This window comes from Lepidochelys olivacea, assembly GCF_965140295.1.
Source record: "Lepidochelys olivacea isolate rLepOli2 genome assembly, chromosome: 4".
In the NCBI taxonomy this organism is placed as follows: Eukaryota; Metazoa; Chordata; order Testudines; family Cheloniidae; genus Lepidochelys; species Lepidochelys olivacea.
Window position 1 is genome coordinate 75,532,846 of NC_140414.1, and position 17,222 is coordinate 75,550,067.

At 38.8% G+C, this 17,222-nt stretch overlaps 1 protein-coding gene across 1 annotated transcript in view; it reads right to left on the reverse strand.

Moving 5' to 3' along the window:
- LOC311520161 (putative ATP-dependent RNA helicase DDX60) overlaps window positions 1–17,222 on the reverse strand; it is a 69,224-nt gene that overhangs the window by 4,582 nt on the left and 47,420 nt on the right. Inside the window, exons 28-36 of the mRNA XM_084627431.1 lie at window positions 15,715–15,867; window positions 14,279–14,383; window positions 10,465–10,665; window positions 9,194–9,298; window positions 8,244–8,385; window positions 6,414–6,535; window positions 3,703–3,850; window positions 2,376–2,518; window positions 59–210 (exon numbers count right to left, since the gene is read on the reverse strand). Coding sequence (XP_084483557.1) covers window positions 59–210; window positions 2,376–2,518; window positions 3,703–3,850; window positions 6,414–6,535; window positions 8,244–8,385; window positions 9,194–9,298; window positions 10,465–10,665; window positions 14,279–14,383; window positions 15,715–15,867 — 1,271 coding nt within the window. The remainder of the gene's footprint in view (window positions 1–58; window positions 211–2,375; window positions 2,519–3,702; window positions 3,851–6,413; window positions 6,536–8,243; window positions 8,386–9,193; window positions 9,299–10,464; window positions 10,666–14,278; window positions 14,384–15,714; window positions 15,868–17,222) is intronic.

Here is a 17,222-nt window from a genome sequence, read left to right on the forward strand (position 1 = left end):
CTATTCCCCCGCTTATATTAAGATGAAAAATTAAATCAAAGAAACATCAGGTGCTTACCCATTATCTTGTGCCATTGCTTTCAAAGAACCATGTTTATAGAAGTCAAGTGCATAAGCATTAAGTGGCATCATTCTTCTTCGATTATCAAATTTCTTTGCACAAAGTACAGGAATATTTCCAGCAGTAATACCAACTGTGCGTAATATGACCTGAGGAAACAGTGCAACTTAATTTTAAAATTCAGATCTTTCAGGTTTACTGTATAAATTCTTTGCATGCTTATCCAGGGTTTTTCATGTTTTGACCTTACTCATCTACCTGTCAACTTAATACTTAAGTAGAGTTGCCACGTATCTGGGTTTTACCTGGACAGTCTGGTTTTTTTTTCTGTGTCTGGGTGCCAGACTTAAGTCTGATACTGGAAGCTTAAATTCAGCAAGGTCTGAAGTTAGTGGGATTACTCATGTGCTTAAAGTTAGGCACATGATCAAGTACCTTGCTGAACTGGGGCCCCAAGAGCAGAAAATCCATTGTCATCATTGTGTAGTTTTGTTTGCAGGACAAAGCCCTTATGGCACTGTTGCTGGAAATAAAGCATTCATAAAAGTAGTCATCACTTTATAATGATGGTTAATTTATTTTATGAAAACTAATATTTCTTAAAGAATCCCAGCCAAACATACCTAAAAACTAGGCTCTTAAATCCTTACGTAGACTCCGAAAGAATTGAACAAATTTTCAAAAATGCTGATCACCTAGCAGCTCCTGTTGAATAATGGGATCTCTTGGACCCTCAATATGTTTTTTGAAAAAACAGGCCACTTATTAAAGTGCCTAAATATTTAGGAGCTAAAGTTTAGATTGTTTTTTGAAATTCTTTCTTCCAAATTTATGCAAAGAAGGTTACATAGCAAATGGAACCCAAGAGCCCAGACACAAAATGAGATTTTTTTTTAAAGCAGAGGCAAGGAAAATAACTGCACAAAGTGTCAGTCTGTTAAATACTAGAGCTCCTATCAGGAGGATGGAAAGACAAGGAAAAAGTAACCATCAATGAAACCTCTTATTTACTGGAGAGTTTTACATTTTAAGACAAATTAATATTATTACTAAAATATTCCACAAAATTATTTTCCTACAATTGTTACCTAATTCTCATTTTATTAGATTACTAGTAGTGTAGAAAAGAAGGCATATTAAGGAATTGATAACTGAAAGCCTCTGCTGGCTTAGTGCATGACTGAAAAAATTGAGTGTCTCTTTTCTAATTATGGAATCTAGGAAGGAAACACCTATACCAATTATTAAAAGTACTTTTATTCTTTATGATACATTTTTATTTATTTTTCTGTTTATAAAAATGGGCTTATCCAAGAAGCTCTAAGTTAAAAGAAAACACTATCAACTATCATGCATCCGATGAAGTGAGCTGTAGCTCACGAAAGCTCATGCTCAAATAAATTGGTTAGTCTCTAAGGTGCCACAAGTACTCCTTTTCTTTTTGCGAAGACAGACTAACACGGCTGTTACTCTGAAAACTATCAACTCCATCATACTAAATTAACATTCTCTCATAAATAGCTCCATAGGCTCCCCTACAATCACCCAATTCACACAAAAGCGTGAGTAAATAGATGAGCATTATACCAGGCCCATTATACCCATAAGACTCAGGTTCTGATCAACAAATGCAGCGACTGTGTTCCAAAATTAAATGTTACCTGCTGAAAATGACAGGCCTCCAGCCAGTTGCCTCTATAGTTAAATCCCTGAAAGTTCCACAACTCATTTCAATTACAGTGGCAGTACATGTAGAGAGAATCTCTCTCCCTTAACAGATTTCAAACTATATAGGGCATTAGATCAAAATCAGCACCAAAAGACTTAGCACCAGCTAAGCCCTAGAAAACAGGCATTATATATTCCTTATATTTGACAGCATTAAATAAGCTCCTTGTTAGGAATATATACTCCTTGGAAGTAATAAAAAATATGGAGCAAATTTTGCCTGAGGATCTTTACTAAAATCAGTGTGAAACTAGGTCAGGTAGAATTTGATTCTATAAATAGAGGATAGAGACTTCTTTCCTAATAGCAATAGATCACTGTCTTCTCTTTTAGCAGAAGAATGCTGCCTAAATTTCCCTATGCCTCAGTCTCCTGATCTGTAAAATAGGCATAATACCTACCTCAGAACTGTTGTGAAGCTAGATTCCTTAATATTTGTCAAGCACTTCGATATCCTCAGACAACAGGTAAATAAAAAGTACGAACTGCTATCACTAGAGTGGCAATTCCTTTTTCATATGGAGTATCTAAATATATTTATTCTGGAGCATAGACAAAGTGAACCTTTACAAACTCCCCAACTTACACTGTTGACAGTCTCTGCATGAAGTAAATCAGTATCCATGTTTCCAGACAGGCATGCAAAAGGTGAAACAGCTGTTCTTCCCTCATTACAACTCATCAAGTGAGACACCAGTTTAGAGTCATTGCATTCTTCACCTGAGAAATCTAACCAGAACAAGGTGTGAAATGAAAAGTTTAAGAATACATACGCAACACAACTGTCCTCTGAGAAACTATCAATTCATGCAAGAAATATTTTTATTACTCTTTTTGACTTAATAGTTCTCTTTATAATGTTGACGTTATAGATAATGCTTATAATTAGAATTATCTATCACTTTCTATAATAAGCCTCTGCTTTCAGATGCTTACAATTCTACCAGTTTTTAACTACTTGGTGTGAAATTTTCCATGCTTGGTTTCTGCCTCAGGCTGATTTTTTTTTTTTTTTGAAAGATTCAGCAAAAGCGGTTCAGCCATTTCTGAGAATGAGTTTAGGGGAAAATAGTCTGATTAGTCAATACTAATTTTCCATCAATTTCTTTGAAGAAATGCCTTCATGGGGGTGAAGCAGTGTTTGCAATTAGTCCTGTAATCAGCGAGGTATCTTCTGGGGTTCCCAGGAAAAATCTACCCAGATTTTGCTGACTTAAAAGAACCTGCTCACCATTTGCATATGCTCAGTAGAATTTATAAGACTGCTGCTACAATCTGGGAACATTCCATCTGCATTGACCAAGGTCCAACATACCTCCCTCATCCCACAGTTACTATGTGATATTCACAGAGCGAGAGCTATGGATGGGTCATAAGTGCAGTAGCTGTATATCCTCTGGTCTAGATGTAGATGTACAGGGATGGAAGCCACTACGATAACTGGATTTGTAGTCTCAGTTAGAGCAGCAAGGATCTTGCTAACAAGATGGGTACTTCAGGCAAACACTGCCAACCTGTTATGCTATCATACCATATTTCTTTCTACTCAGAGGGTTCTTTAAGTCTTTTGTTGCCGTCTGAACCCATACTTTCCTCCTGTTCTCTTTTCCCATCGAAGTCCCTTATTATTACCCTCCTTCTAATGAGGCTTTGACAAAATCCTTTTTAGAGTCCATCAGTGCAGGTCCTTTAGTTGGCAAGAAAATTGCAAGATATCAAAGTGAGATATTTCCTACCTCGGAGGACTGTTGCTTTCATACAGATTCTAGCATGTATTGACTTATGAACAAGGAATTGAGCCCCTACCTTCCACATTACACTGCCACTAGACCAGGCTCTAATTGCCCAAAACACAGTATTTCAGTGAAGCAAACCACAGTGAATATGAATGTATACATGTAGCATTCGCTTACCAGTCCTTGAAAGAGGAAGTTGGTATTCTTGTTTCATATCAGCCATCTTGGAAATAATAAATAAAAAATGGCCAAAATTCTCCTCTATTTTGTTGTTGTACTCATGTAATGCAACAGCAAAGTCTTCTGGGAGATCTTCAAGGAACACCTAAAACAATACAATTTTGTGGGATAGAACACTTACATTCAGTCTAGAATTTTACCAGTTTTTCCGAGCAACAAAAAGGGAACAGAAAAGCTGAGCTGTATCCTCTACTTTTACATTGTTATGATGTTGCAGTGACAACAGGTAGCATATCTGATGTTAGGTATTTCCAACTTAAGTCACTGTTTTTAAAAGCAAGACTCTAGAACACATCATCTCCATAATAAGTCAAACCCTATGTCATAGTCTGCAATTTTGTGGCTACAGGATTTTCCTGGTAATCCACCTATTGCCAAAGAATTGTTTTGCTGAATCTCAAGCTTTCATTTTTAAGTTTCTAGTGCTTGAAAATGTCAACTATTTTCTTCCTAAACCTGTAAACAGACTGAAACAGCAGCTCTGGAAGGCACAAATCAGTAATTTATGCTGTACACGTTATTGGTTACATAGGAAAGATGTTATCCCACCACACAAACATCTGATTTTTGTAGCCCAGTGTGCTAGTTTGCCTTTATTATATTTACTGCTTTGCATTGTATTCTGCGGTAATGCAAAAAACCTACAGGCCTGTATCCTGTAAGACATTAGCTTCAGCAAGTTAGCACAAGGCTTGAGACCTATGAACTTTGAACAGATAGACTTTGCACAGATAAACGGCCCAATGGAAAACCTCAGGTATTTGGGGAGCTGAAAATAGAATTTAAGGGGAAGTTCTGACCACAGGTAAATAATTCAATCACAGAAGTGTCCTGGCAACGAACTGACATACATAACAGGTACATGAGATACATTTAAGGCTAGCCTGCTTGCTTGCATTTATATCTTTTCTTATAACTTTCTTATTTTCTTATGGGTTTGATTATTTTATTAGAATAGGTTTATAGGTCTATATTAGAGTATATTTTGGCTGTAACACAAGGAACCTGCAGGCCACCTCCTGTATGGTGAGCTAAGGATAGCATACATATGTTTGGGACCTTTCACCTAGATAGATGGTGAAGAGTTAAAGCATAAGGTCCATGTGTGGCTGTGACCTTTAACACAGAGGATGTGTTAAAGCCGGTTGGCATAGGGGCTTTCTTATGTGCATACCCTTTTAAACTTAACAGGTACACCACAACTTGGAACTTGGAAAGAACTGAAATAATCGGCTAAGACAGAAATAACAAATGTGATGCTTAACCACAAAAGGGCTATGGTAATGCATGGACATATAAGATAATAAGTTGAGATCATTGATATACTAACCTATAGGAAAAAGATACTCCAACATTAGTAAGGTGAGGAAATACAAATAAGGAAAAGGGGAAAAAATCCCTTTCTGAATATGTATCAAACATAACGGCATTAGTGTAACATATCATAAAAGTGGCATCCCCACCTAGGGGTGATAGGAGAGAGAGATGTAGTCCTCACAAGATGCCAGAATGATGGCCACTGGTGATGATGGGGAAGGTGATGGTGATGAGGAAGATGATGGCTAACATTTCAGGTTGTTCTACAACGGTATCAGTATATGGGTGTGCAGATGTACATTCTGTAGTATCTCTATCTTCCTTACTTGAGTTGGGGTGTTTGTGACTATGCTAAATGTATAAATAAACTATATTTGTAAATATAAAAGAGTTCCTATAGTGTGAGTGTTACAATTGTGCACATCAGGGTTTCCAACTATATAATAATTTGAATAATACTGGGCCTGATCTTGGGGCAAGAACCTGGCAACCCTCAAAATGATAACTCGGGATTCTTAAGTAATCAATATAATTAATATATAATCTAAAGATCAGGCAACACCTTCCCATACTCAATTAAAATACAGTAGAGCAGAGGTTCCCAAACTGTGGTCAGTAGAGCAGCAGCTTGTGGTCTGTAGAGAGCTATCTCATTTTCATAGGCTAAACAGCATTAAAAGTAAGGGTGGGGGGAAGTATATTGAAACATTTCCAATATTATTTTGCCATGTATACCATTAACTGCCATAGGGATGTTATTTGAAAGGGAGGGGAGATAGCCCATGAAACAGTTTCTAAAACTGGAGTCCAAACTGTGAAAAAGTTTGGCAGAGGCTTCTAGCTGTTGGAGAGGAAATCTTCAAATTCAAGACAGGGAGATGATCTTCCTGTTTAAAACTAAGTTCACAAAATTGGGCTTGCAAAGAGCTCCAACTCTCATCTAAAGATCATCAAATCTCCAACCTTTATGTTTGCATCTAACAATGATTCTTTTTTAAATTAAGTGTTTGGGAATTAAGTCCCTGGGTCAAGGGAAAATGCTGGGTTTATATATGGAACTTCTGTTGAACAGTTTTATTGTGAACAGATAAAGAGGGCTAGAACCAGGTGAGAAAGAGGGCTAGAACCAGCATGGTGTGAGCACTGTCTGAACTGAGGGGTCAAGCTAGCAGCCTACAGTCACACAATGTGATACTCTAACATCAAAAGAGAGGTTAGCTCTCTCATAGATCTGTTGTTCAAATTATCAATAATCACTTAGCCTACCTCTCTATTTTATTTTATCATTCTTTACTAAATATTTTTTAAAAAAATAAGAGATTTCATCTTACCTTTGACTGGTAAAACTTCTGTTTAGATTTAATAACGCTGGCAGGGATATATCTTCTTCCAAATAGATTTGCCAGTACTAGCACTAGCTGTTCCATCACCTCTTTAGAAAATGTCTTTGAGTCTATTCAAATAGAAAACTCAGACAGTCAGAACAAGGATGTTGGGATTAAAGCCTAAACTAGCCAATACCTTAAGAGTCTGGAAAAACTCATGTAGCAAACTTTAATTCTAGGAAAAAATATCTCTAATATATGTATATGTACAAACATACATATTTTTGCCAATTGTGATATAATGTGGGTAATGTGTCCAAACTCCATTACACTACAGACTTGGGAGGAACTAGGAGCTGCCATGTTGTATGTCTAATATTTTGAAGGAAGCCTATTGAGAAAAGTTTACTGAGGCAGCTCTGGCCTTATCAAGAGTCTGCAGATTTTCTTGATTTCTTTAAATTTGGTTTTAAATTTGAACATAGCTCTGGTTCCCTTGATCAGCAATCTCCTTTTGACAATGGACAAAGACTAAATATCTGTGATGACTCCTGTAGATCTGTTAGTTGCCTTTGATGCTGTAAGACCACCATTGTTCAGAAGGTTCCATATTCTGGCAGGGATAGAAAGAACCATGATGGAGCATCTCTGTTGTATTCTCTCTGAGAAGGTTCCTAGGCTGCTATTCAGCAATTGCACATCTACGCGCAGGAGTCTCTCTCTTGTGTTTTTCTTACCCCTCTTGCTCAATGTGTATGTAAGACCACAGTGTGAGATAGTGAGGAATTTTCAGACGTGGTGCGATAAGCATGCTGTTGACTGTGACAGACAGCTATGACTAAAACAGGGATATCTTGAGACTATGGGATCCACTTTATAATGTTATCTGTATCTCTGTGAACCCAGGCTTGTATGTTGGCTGGTTGGGGAGGGTTACAGAGCTCCTTTCAGGAACTAAAATAAGTGGGGGGCAGTTACTGCAGACCCTGAGACACATGAGTACCACCCCCTGGGGGGAATTGTACATACTGGCTCAGATTAGCTTCAAGAAAACAGGAGACAAAGAAGGGCTTTGGGGTATACAGGCTGAGTTTAACCTTATTCAAGGGGGTTCTTACTTTGATCCAATAAACTGACATGAATCTTTGACCAAAGTGGAGGATGGGGAAGAGGCAAATCCTGCTGAAGGGTTGGAAGAACTGGAACCAGCGAGGGTCACCATAGGATGGATGGATGGATGTGTTTGTCTTTTATTATATTTTCTTTGTAATCTCTTTATCTAAAATAAATGCACTATGCTCTATGTAAGGCTGTCTGGTCCCTAGTAAAGTACTATCTTAGTCCTTGAGAGAGAGTGAAACTGCAAGTGCTGAACAAATCAGACCTGCAAGAACAAACACAATGAATTGTAGGGGGATTCAGTGTACATGCGAGGTCTGGAGGCAGATAAATGCAAGTCCCTGACCAAAGAGAGATGACACTGGAAGTGTGAGACCTAATGGAACATCCCTTGAGCAGACCAAAGAGAGTTCATAGATGCAATTACCCAAAATTGCAACATTCACTCATCTTTTTCATCAGATCAGAACAGTGCAGTTTCTCTGTTTGTTCAGTGTGTAGCTGTGATAGGGGTTTGGATGATGGCTAGTTGGCTGAAGTTCAGTTGTGCCAAGACAGAGGTAATGTTGCTTGACTGGAGGAAATAACCAGAAGAGATGGAATATACCTAGTTCTTTTTTCCCATATATATGTAACTTGTCTTCTACTCTTTAACAATTATTTTTAATTTAGTGTCAATTTCTTAACTTTATAAAAAGGTAGTGAACATGAACTTACCTTTCCTCGTTGGCTGACACAGTTTGTGGAACAAGCCCTTCACAAGAAAGCTGACTAGGACAAGATTGGAAGGTTCATGATAATGCAGATGGCTTACAAGTCCAGCAAATCCCATGGTGTTGCCTTCTTGATCCAAATATCCCTAAAGAATTAAACAAATTAGTAATATATGACTGGACCTTGTATTAATCCTTGTATTAAATGACTGTCATTTTTGTAATTTGGACCATGATATTGTTCAACATTAAATATTGCTCATGCCACCATTGTGGAGAATTCTGTGACTCGGAGAGTTACATAGAAAACCATTCTCCTCAGTTCCACGCCTTGCAGTACAGTGGATCATTCTAGTAGTGTGAGATATAATATAAACTTAATTACAATGGAGCATTATAACCACCAGATATTGCCCCTAAAAACTGCAATAAAGAGTAAAATCAGAGGTTACAGTTTCTGAGTGTTTTAGCTGTACTGACAGGCGTTTGTTAAGAATGGTGGTATCGCATGGTACCTACTGACTAGATTGCTAGGCTCAGCTCTCAACCTGCCAAGGCTAAAACATGTGACGGTGCCCTTCAAATTATGTATTATGTAATAAACATCTCAAATGAGATACAGAGCCCCCCACTCAAAAAAAAATAGGAAGATGGAATCATGTGAAATGTAGCTCTTTTGAACAATTTGTTTTTTCTTAAAATATCATGATTCAGCATTTTTGATATAAGTACTTTTCAGTGAAAACCTCAGGCTTGTGGGGAAGAACTGAGGTACATGCACAACACAAGCAATAATAACCAGGATAGCTGGTTTGATCTATAAAATAATGGCGTTCGTAGCATGTTCATGGGCACATCCCTGAGCTCGTGTGGAGCTCATTGCAGGATCAAGGCCAGAGACTAAATGTAGAGATAAACCATTTCATTTAACAGAAAAACAAGGTGGAATCTTACCTCCTTGACAAGAAATTGCAAAGAAAATAAAAAGTAGAGCTTTAATATCTCCACGACTCTTGGCTGGTTGAAGGAGAGAAGCGAATGCTTCAACACTGACAATACCTTAGGAGGAAAAATACTTCAATTTATCACTCTCTTAAAATTTCTGAATTAGTGACTTGCTAGGGAATGCCATGCTTATGATCAGCAATGCTCTGGGGATCTTTTGGGAGAAGGGGGGATTATGCTGTTGGGGACCTCAGGGTACCATGGGGAGGGTCTGTGTGTCCATGCCCCATTCCACTATGGGGACAAAATTACCCTTGGATGCAATCTACATAAGAAAGAGAAAAGGGAAGAAGAGGTGAAGGTGCATTTATAAAGACAGTAAGATAAACTTCCTCTCCCTAGGCAGTTGAGTCCCCTTTCTCTGCTCCTTTTCCCCTTCCCTCTGCCTTCTTACTGATATTAGAGACAGCTTGTTGCTTAAACCACTCCAGGAACACTGCAACATGGGGAGAAGGCGGTGGCATTTACTGTTCTATTGCCCTTTTGTATGGTTTTGTTCCTATTACATCTGTTTCTGGACACCTCACTAGCAGAAGGACTGACAAAATTTGAGGGAGTTCAGAGAAGAGGGAAAAAAAGATCAGAGTGCTAGAACAATTGACTTCTGAGAAAAGATTAAAAGAACTAAATAAATATAACTTGTCTAAAAGCAGCTAAAGGTGAGACATTGTAATAATCTGCAAACATTTGAATGTTGTAAACACCAAATAGGGAGAGGAATTGCTCAGATTAGTACAAAGAGTTTCCTGGAAATAATAGGATGAAATTAACAAAGGGAAAATTTAGGATGACTATCAGGAAAACTTGACATTGAGATCCATTAGGATCATTGTTTGATGTATTTAAAACTAAACTGCACAAAATACTAAAAATGTACTGGAGGATTTTATAGGGCCTTTTCATCTAATTTCTGTGATTGTAAGATCTATATAAAAACAGTATAGATGTATTTGATCCAAATACATATCACTTAATAAAATTGGATTCCACTGAAAACAATGTGAACAGTGTAGGGAAAGGGAAAGATCATAATTATTTTGTATTATTTAATGTGTATTAGAAATCTGAAATTCCCCCATTTATTAAAAACAGATTTTTCAGGTTAGCAAAAATACATATTTGGTAATTTGGTGTCAAACTAAATAAAAATTCTTCAACATGTGATCTAAAAATATATAACAGATTCCATTATCTAACTGAGCCTAAACTACATAATATACCTTTGCTTTTGCATCTTCTTTGTCATCAGCTTTTGCAGCCAACAGCATAAGTCTCAGTGCCAGGGAAATATTCAGAGGGAACTGGCCTTTCAGCTGAGGTACATTGGATTTTATAAGCTTGTCTACTTTTGGCAATGGAATGTCATAGAAAAACACACTTCCCAGCAAGTCTTGACCACGTCGTCCAGCACGTCCGGACATCTAGAGAGAAGCAATGCCAACTTTTTATTTTTTCTCATTTCCATGATAGCATAAAGTCATTTCAATAATGCCAGTTATTCTGGTTTGAAAGAAGCATATCAGAGGGATTTTTGATTCTGTCAGTACAGAAAGACAAACAGTGAATTCATAATATGTATTTATGTGGGTGCTACTCTTCTAGATAGGGAAGAGAGGATCTGAGATGCAGGGGAAGTGGAGAAATGACTTGATTGCTCCCTGCCTGCCTTTCCAGCTCACAGCCAAGACAGGGAAAGAAAAAAGGAGGGTGGGAGAAAAGGAGCTGTGGATGTGCTGTTCCTTGACCAGTTTTGTAAGATTAGATGGTTAGAACGTTCCAAGAATGCTGCAGTCTTTATTATGTGGCCAGCAAAAAAGAATGCAGAAGGCTATATTCAACTTCTCTTACCAATGGGGAGATTTGTGCCTGGCTATGGGGAGGAGGCTTGCAATGGTTGTACTACCACCTTCCTCAACGGTTGTAGGATGAGGACAACTTGAAATTACAGCCATAGGAGCCTTGCCAGCAGAGGCTATCCAGGGGACGGGTAGAATTGGTGCATCCTCCCACCTTCCTGGCCATGGCTACTTCTCAGACATCTCTTCTCTCCTTGGCCTTCAGGGATGTAAGTACCAAAGGGTATGTCTACACTGCAATAAAACACCCACAGCTGTCCCGTATAGACATACCGTTTGTATTGTGCAATCTGCCTCCAGGTGATCTTCCCACCACCCGAGGCGCTGGATTGCAATAGCTCATCACAATTAAATAAAAATTTGTGTAATGAAATAATCTATTGTAAAACACTTAGGTTCAAACTCAGCGCTGGTTATACCGGGCCCTCAGAAACAACACAGGATCACTCCCAAATGCCACAGGGAAGAATTAGAGCTGGTTGAAATATTTTTAATTCCAACATGTTTGAGGAAAAATGGACTATTTCTTTTGCAAAAATGTGTGCATATTTTTCCCCCTTTTTGTTTGACCAGTTCTTGGTATAACTCATCCATGGAGAATCAGTGCTGAAGCTGTGGAGCAGAACCAGAGTATGTGATGGTGAATAGCATAAAAGCTTTTCACTGGGTCTCTCCCATTTTATCCACTGTCTGTTGGGAATCTGCAAGGCTCAGTCTTTGGATTCCTCCTCTTCCCTTTACATCATCTATTTAGTTGATATTATCTGCTCTTATGGTTTAAACTACTGCTTCTATTCTGACAATATGCAAATCTCCAGAGTTGTCTCCATCCATCCAATCCTGCATCTCATCCTGTGTCTCTGACCTTTCCTCTTAAATGTCTCACTGAAATTAAGCATAACATTCCCTTTGTTTTACCATCAACACCATCACCATCCTCTTTATTGCTCTAGCCTGAAACCTGGGGGTCATCTTTCATTCTTCTCTGTCCTTTGCCCTATGCATCCAAGCCATGTCTAAAATCTGCTGCATTGTTTATCAGTGATTAAACCATGTGTAAATTATGCAGATCATTACTAATTACTGCCAATAAATCACTATCATATATTCTGTATGTGCAACATATGTTACAAAACACAATGTAGGAATCTTTTACAGCGTTAACATTTTTTATTGGGACTATTTTTGTATCCTTCCCACCAGTCAAGCCAGGTGCCTTAGTCATGAGTCCAACTGTCAGGCCTTAGAGGCAAATTTAATAAACCTCTAAAATAGCTTCTTAGTACCCAGAATCATGATATTGTTAAGGTCCGATATCTCAGGATTTTCTGGTGAAAGCAAATGTTGGTACTCCTTGGGAAGCTGACAGTGGTACTATTTTTCTGATATTCCATTTTTTAAAGTAGTGACATTTTTATATAAGGAAAACCTGTCAGAGGTGCAGGACTGAGTCTTGTCCACCCTGGAATTCGGGCCCACTTAGTTTGGTTGGATGGGGGTGGAGTTCCTCATTTGGAAAGAGAAAAAGGAGACATCTCTCTGACACTGATTTTTATTTTAATGGCAACCATTTGAATTTCCTCAGGGGTAAAAATGTTAGAATAAGTCCAGGGGAAAAAGGGTAGTGGGCACAGGGTGGGTAAGTTAGCAAAGGAGAAGAAGGATGGCCCAGTGGTTAAGGCACTTGCTTAGAACTTGGGAGAACCACATGCAAGTTCCTCCTCCACCACAGGTTTCCTGTGTGATTTTAGGCAAGCCACGTCTACACTGCCATTAAACACCCGTGGCTGGCCCATGTCAGCTGACTCGGACTCACAGAGCTTGGACTACATGGCTATTTAATTGTGATGTAGATATTCAGGCTTGGGCTGGAGCCTGGCTATGGGACCCCGCAAGGGGGATGAGTCCTAGAGCCAAGGCTCCAACTCAAACATGAACATCTACACCACAATTAAATGACCCAAGTCAGCTCTCATTGGCTAGCCACAGGTGTTTAATTGCAGTGCAGGCATACCCATAGTGTCTCTGTGCCTCAGTTCTCCATCTGTAAAATGGGGATAACAGTGCTTCCTTAACTCACACAGGTGTTGTGAGGATAATACATTGCAGGTTGTGAGGCACTCGGACTATATTGATGGAGGCTATGTAAGTAGGTTGCATTAAGTAGGTAGAAAATGCAGAGCAGATTGATTTATTTTATGACTTGGAAATTGATCATATGTATGGCCCTACCAAATTCACGTCCATTTTGGTCAATTTCATGGTCATAGGATTTTTAAAATAGTAAATTTCATTATTTCAGCTTTTTAAATATGAAATTTCATGGTGTTGTAATTGTAGGGATCCTGACCCAAAAAGGAGTTGGGGGGGTCACAAAGTTCTTGTAGACGGGGTTGCGATTGCTGCCCCTACTTCTGCACTGCTGCTGGCAGCGGCACTGCCTTCGGTGCTGGGCAGCGGGAGAGCGGTGGCTGCTGACTGGGAGCCCAGCTCTGAAGGCAGAGCCACTGCCAGCAGCAGCCCAGAGGTGAGGATGGCAGGGTATGGTATTACCATCCTTACTTCTGCTCTGCTGCTGCAGAGTTGGATCCTCAGTCATCAGCTGGCACTCTTTAGCCACCAAGCTCTGAAGGCAGCAGTGCAGAAGTAAGGGGGCATGGTATGTTATTGCCACCCTTACTTTTGCGCTGCTGCTGGCGGGGCTCTACCTTCAGAGCTGGGCGCCCAGCCAATAGCAGCTGCTTTCTGGCTGCCCCGCTCTGAAGGCAGTGCAGAAGTAAGGGTGGCAATACTGCAACTGCCCTAAAATAACCTTGCGACCCCCCTGTAACTCCCTTTTTGGTCAGGACGGCCAATTTGAGAAACCCTGGGCTCTTCCCGTGAAATCTGTATCATATAGGGTAAAAGCACACAAAAGACCAGATTTCATGGGGGGAAACCAGATTTTAGGATCCGTGACGTGTTTTTTTTTGTCTGTGAATTTGGTAGGGTCCTAATCATATGCCTAGAATCTTCGCTTGTGGTGTGTGTTTTCCCTTTTTCATCAAACTTTTTAGACAGAAATATTTTGACCAGCTTTTTATATATACACATATATAGCTGTCCAAAAGTTTTCTGTCTAAATATATGTACCTGTGTACAGATGTGTGTTAGTTAAACTGGCTGTGTATTTCAATACCTGTCTATAGTTCAGAGCATCCAAATACACAGAATTCTGTGTGAAGACAACCGATTTACATGGCATGTTGATTCCTAAAGCGAGTGTTCCAGTAGCTGTAACCACCTAGGAAAATAAACATAAGTATTGAAAATTATATTTATCAACATGTGTTTCCATTCTGATAGCCTTAAAGATAGAAATGCTAACTAGAAAATTAATGCACCTCTGTACATTATTACTTCCAGACAAAGAAGATAACAGGCACCCACAACAGGTACTCCACCATTGAAATCATGGAATTATAAACAGAGTAAATTAGGTACAGGCAGTAGCTCAACAAGTGAAAGGGAGAAGAGAAATTATCCTGACTGGTGAACAGACAATATGGAGCAGCTGTGGAAAATCATTGCTACACAAGTAAGGGATTACTGCTGCCACTTTCATTTTTATTTGGATTTTTAAAACTATTAACAGCGTAATGCCTTTAACGGTTAACATACGACTTCGTTCCCCCCTCAGTGATAAGTCATAATTCCTTACACTAACATAGTTTGTCCATTTTTATGTGGCTTCTTCTGTCTTCTTGTGCCCTGGTTGCACATTGTTTTAACTAGGGTTTGGTGTGGGGTTGCTGTTTGGTTTTTTTTGGTGTAGGAAGGCGCAGAAGGATTGTCTTGGCTCTCACAGAAAGTCAATTGACTTTTCTACCTCAATATCCCAATCTTACTTACCATGCTTATCTTTAGCTTAAAAAATTCTGAGCAGTTTTGGATCTTCAAATAAGTTTGTATGAAAGAGCCAAGTATTTTTATTATTAAACACTGTAAAGTATTTTAAACAATTTATATTGAAAGACATACAAAACAAGGCCCTGATCCTGCTAATATTTATATTTATGTTTAACTTTATTCACATGCACAAATGTAAGTATTTGCAGGATTAGGGCCTAAGATTCTATTGTATTTTCTCTTAAGTATTCTAAAATGGTGTCAGTTTGATAAACTGCATGGATATGCGATGCAATTTGTTCACTAAGGCAGTGGTCTCCAACTTGTTCCACCGCTTGTGCAGGAAAAGCCCGTGGCGGGCCGCACAGGTTTGTTTGTGAGCATGGAAGTGGCACAGGCCAAGGGAAGTACTGGCTGCCGCTTCCAGCAGCTCTCATTGGCCTGGAGCCGCGAACTGTGGCCACTGGGAGCCGCGATCGGCCGAACCTGCAGATGCAGCAAGTAAACAAACTGGCCAGGCCCGACAGGGGCTTTCCCTGCACAAGCGGCGGAACTAGTTTGGGAACCACTGCACTAAGGAATATATTTAATGTACATTTTGTGGGGATTGTGCTTGCACTTACATTTTCCCCCTGTAAGTGAGGAGATCATTATGTGTAAAAAATATTTAATTCTCAAAGCAGATACTGTTGTAAACTTATAAAAAAATTGTGAAAAATGATGAACCTGAATAAATCCCATCCTGAAGAGCATCTCCACCATCTGTCTTCCTTTTTGTGACACAGAAGCATGATGATATCCAATTCCTCTCAGTGCCAGTGTTTTCAGTGTTTTATTTGTTGTCATGAACCTCACTTGATGAATCACCTTCTGCAAAATCTAAGAAAATGAAAAATTTTAGATATTTTTCATTTTTATTTACATTCATTTCAGCCAGTGCCAGAATGGAATACAACTGAGTCATGCATTGTCCTAAAATTACATGCTTTGGTCAAACAGTGCTCTCAATAGGAAATCTGTTACTACCTATGTGCAAGAGATGCAGATGTAGCCTAAAACACTACTTGGGTTATATCCTGTGGGCTGCCAGTGACACATTTCAAACCAAATAACACGTTGGTTAAACCTCTTTTCTGAGATCTGATTCACTGAATTTAGTCAAGGTGTTTTTTGTTTTTTTGCAGTTCAAGCAAGTGATTCTTCCACCTTTACATGGAGTAAAACTTAACTAAGTGAGCATTTTTAATTGATTTCAGGTACTACTTGATATGAGTAAGAGTGGCAGAAATTTCTATAGTGCTCATCACTGTAATGTTTTTTTCCAGCATAGAAAATCAAGCAATAAGAAATAGATAAAGAGCTACATTCTGCCACTCTTATTCATTTGAATAGTACCTTACTCCTCCATTAGTCTACTGAAACTAATAGGGTATACAGTGCTACTCAACATGAGTATGGCTATCTGAAACTGACCTTGAGTTAAGGTACAAGTAGCTGGAAAAAGAGTCAATCTGTAGACTCTAAAATGAAATCAGGGCCAGCAAGAGGTCAACTGGGGGATAAGTAAATGTTTGTGTGTGGCATATATATTTTAAAGTAGACAAATACATTTTTAAGTCTAATAAAGCTAATATCTAATAGCAATCAAGACAAACTGATTTTAAGTTTGCTAGTAACTAATGGTGGGGAGAGTTCCAGACTCTGGGATGTATTTTTGAAATATATAGCACATACATTTAGAAACGTATTAATTTTCAAAGTAAAAGGGGGCAATTTATCTCAGATACAATGTTTCATTTTGATTAATATATAATTACCCTTATAATAGTTTTACCAATAAAAGTAAAAGTAGCAATGTAATATACTTGGACATGAAGCCATCACCCTTAGGAAACTCCAACTAGTAGAAAATACTCAGCAACATTGGCTATTCTGAGCAATGTCTTCCACTCTCTACACTGACTTTCCATAGAACATCAAGCCAAGTTCAAGGTCTCGGTCCTAATTGTCAATGGACTAGCTTGGATTTAGAAGATCTAAAAAATCATCTAAATCTTCGGGATAAGGACCATGGCTCACAGCTCTGCTTCTTAGGCACAATGGAACTTTCTAACAGAAGAATAAAGCTTGTCTGTGCGGAGATGGAATTTTCTTGGAAGCCAGTCTCAGACTATGGAATACACACCCACAGGGAGCAACAAGCCATCACAAACCACACAACATTCCATTCCAAG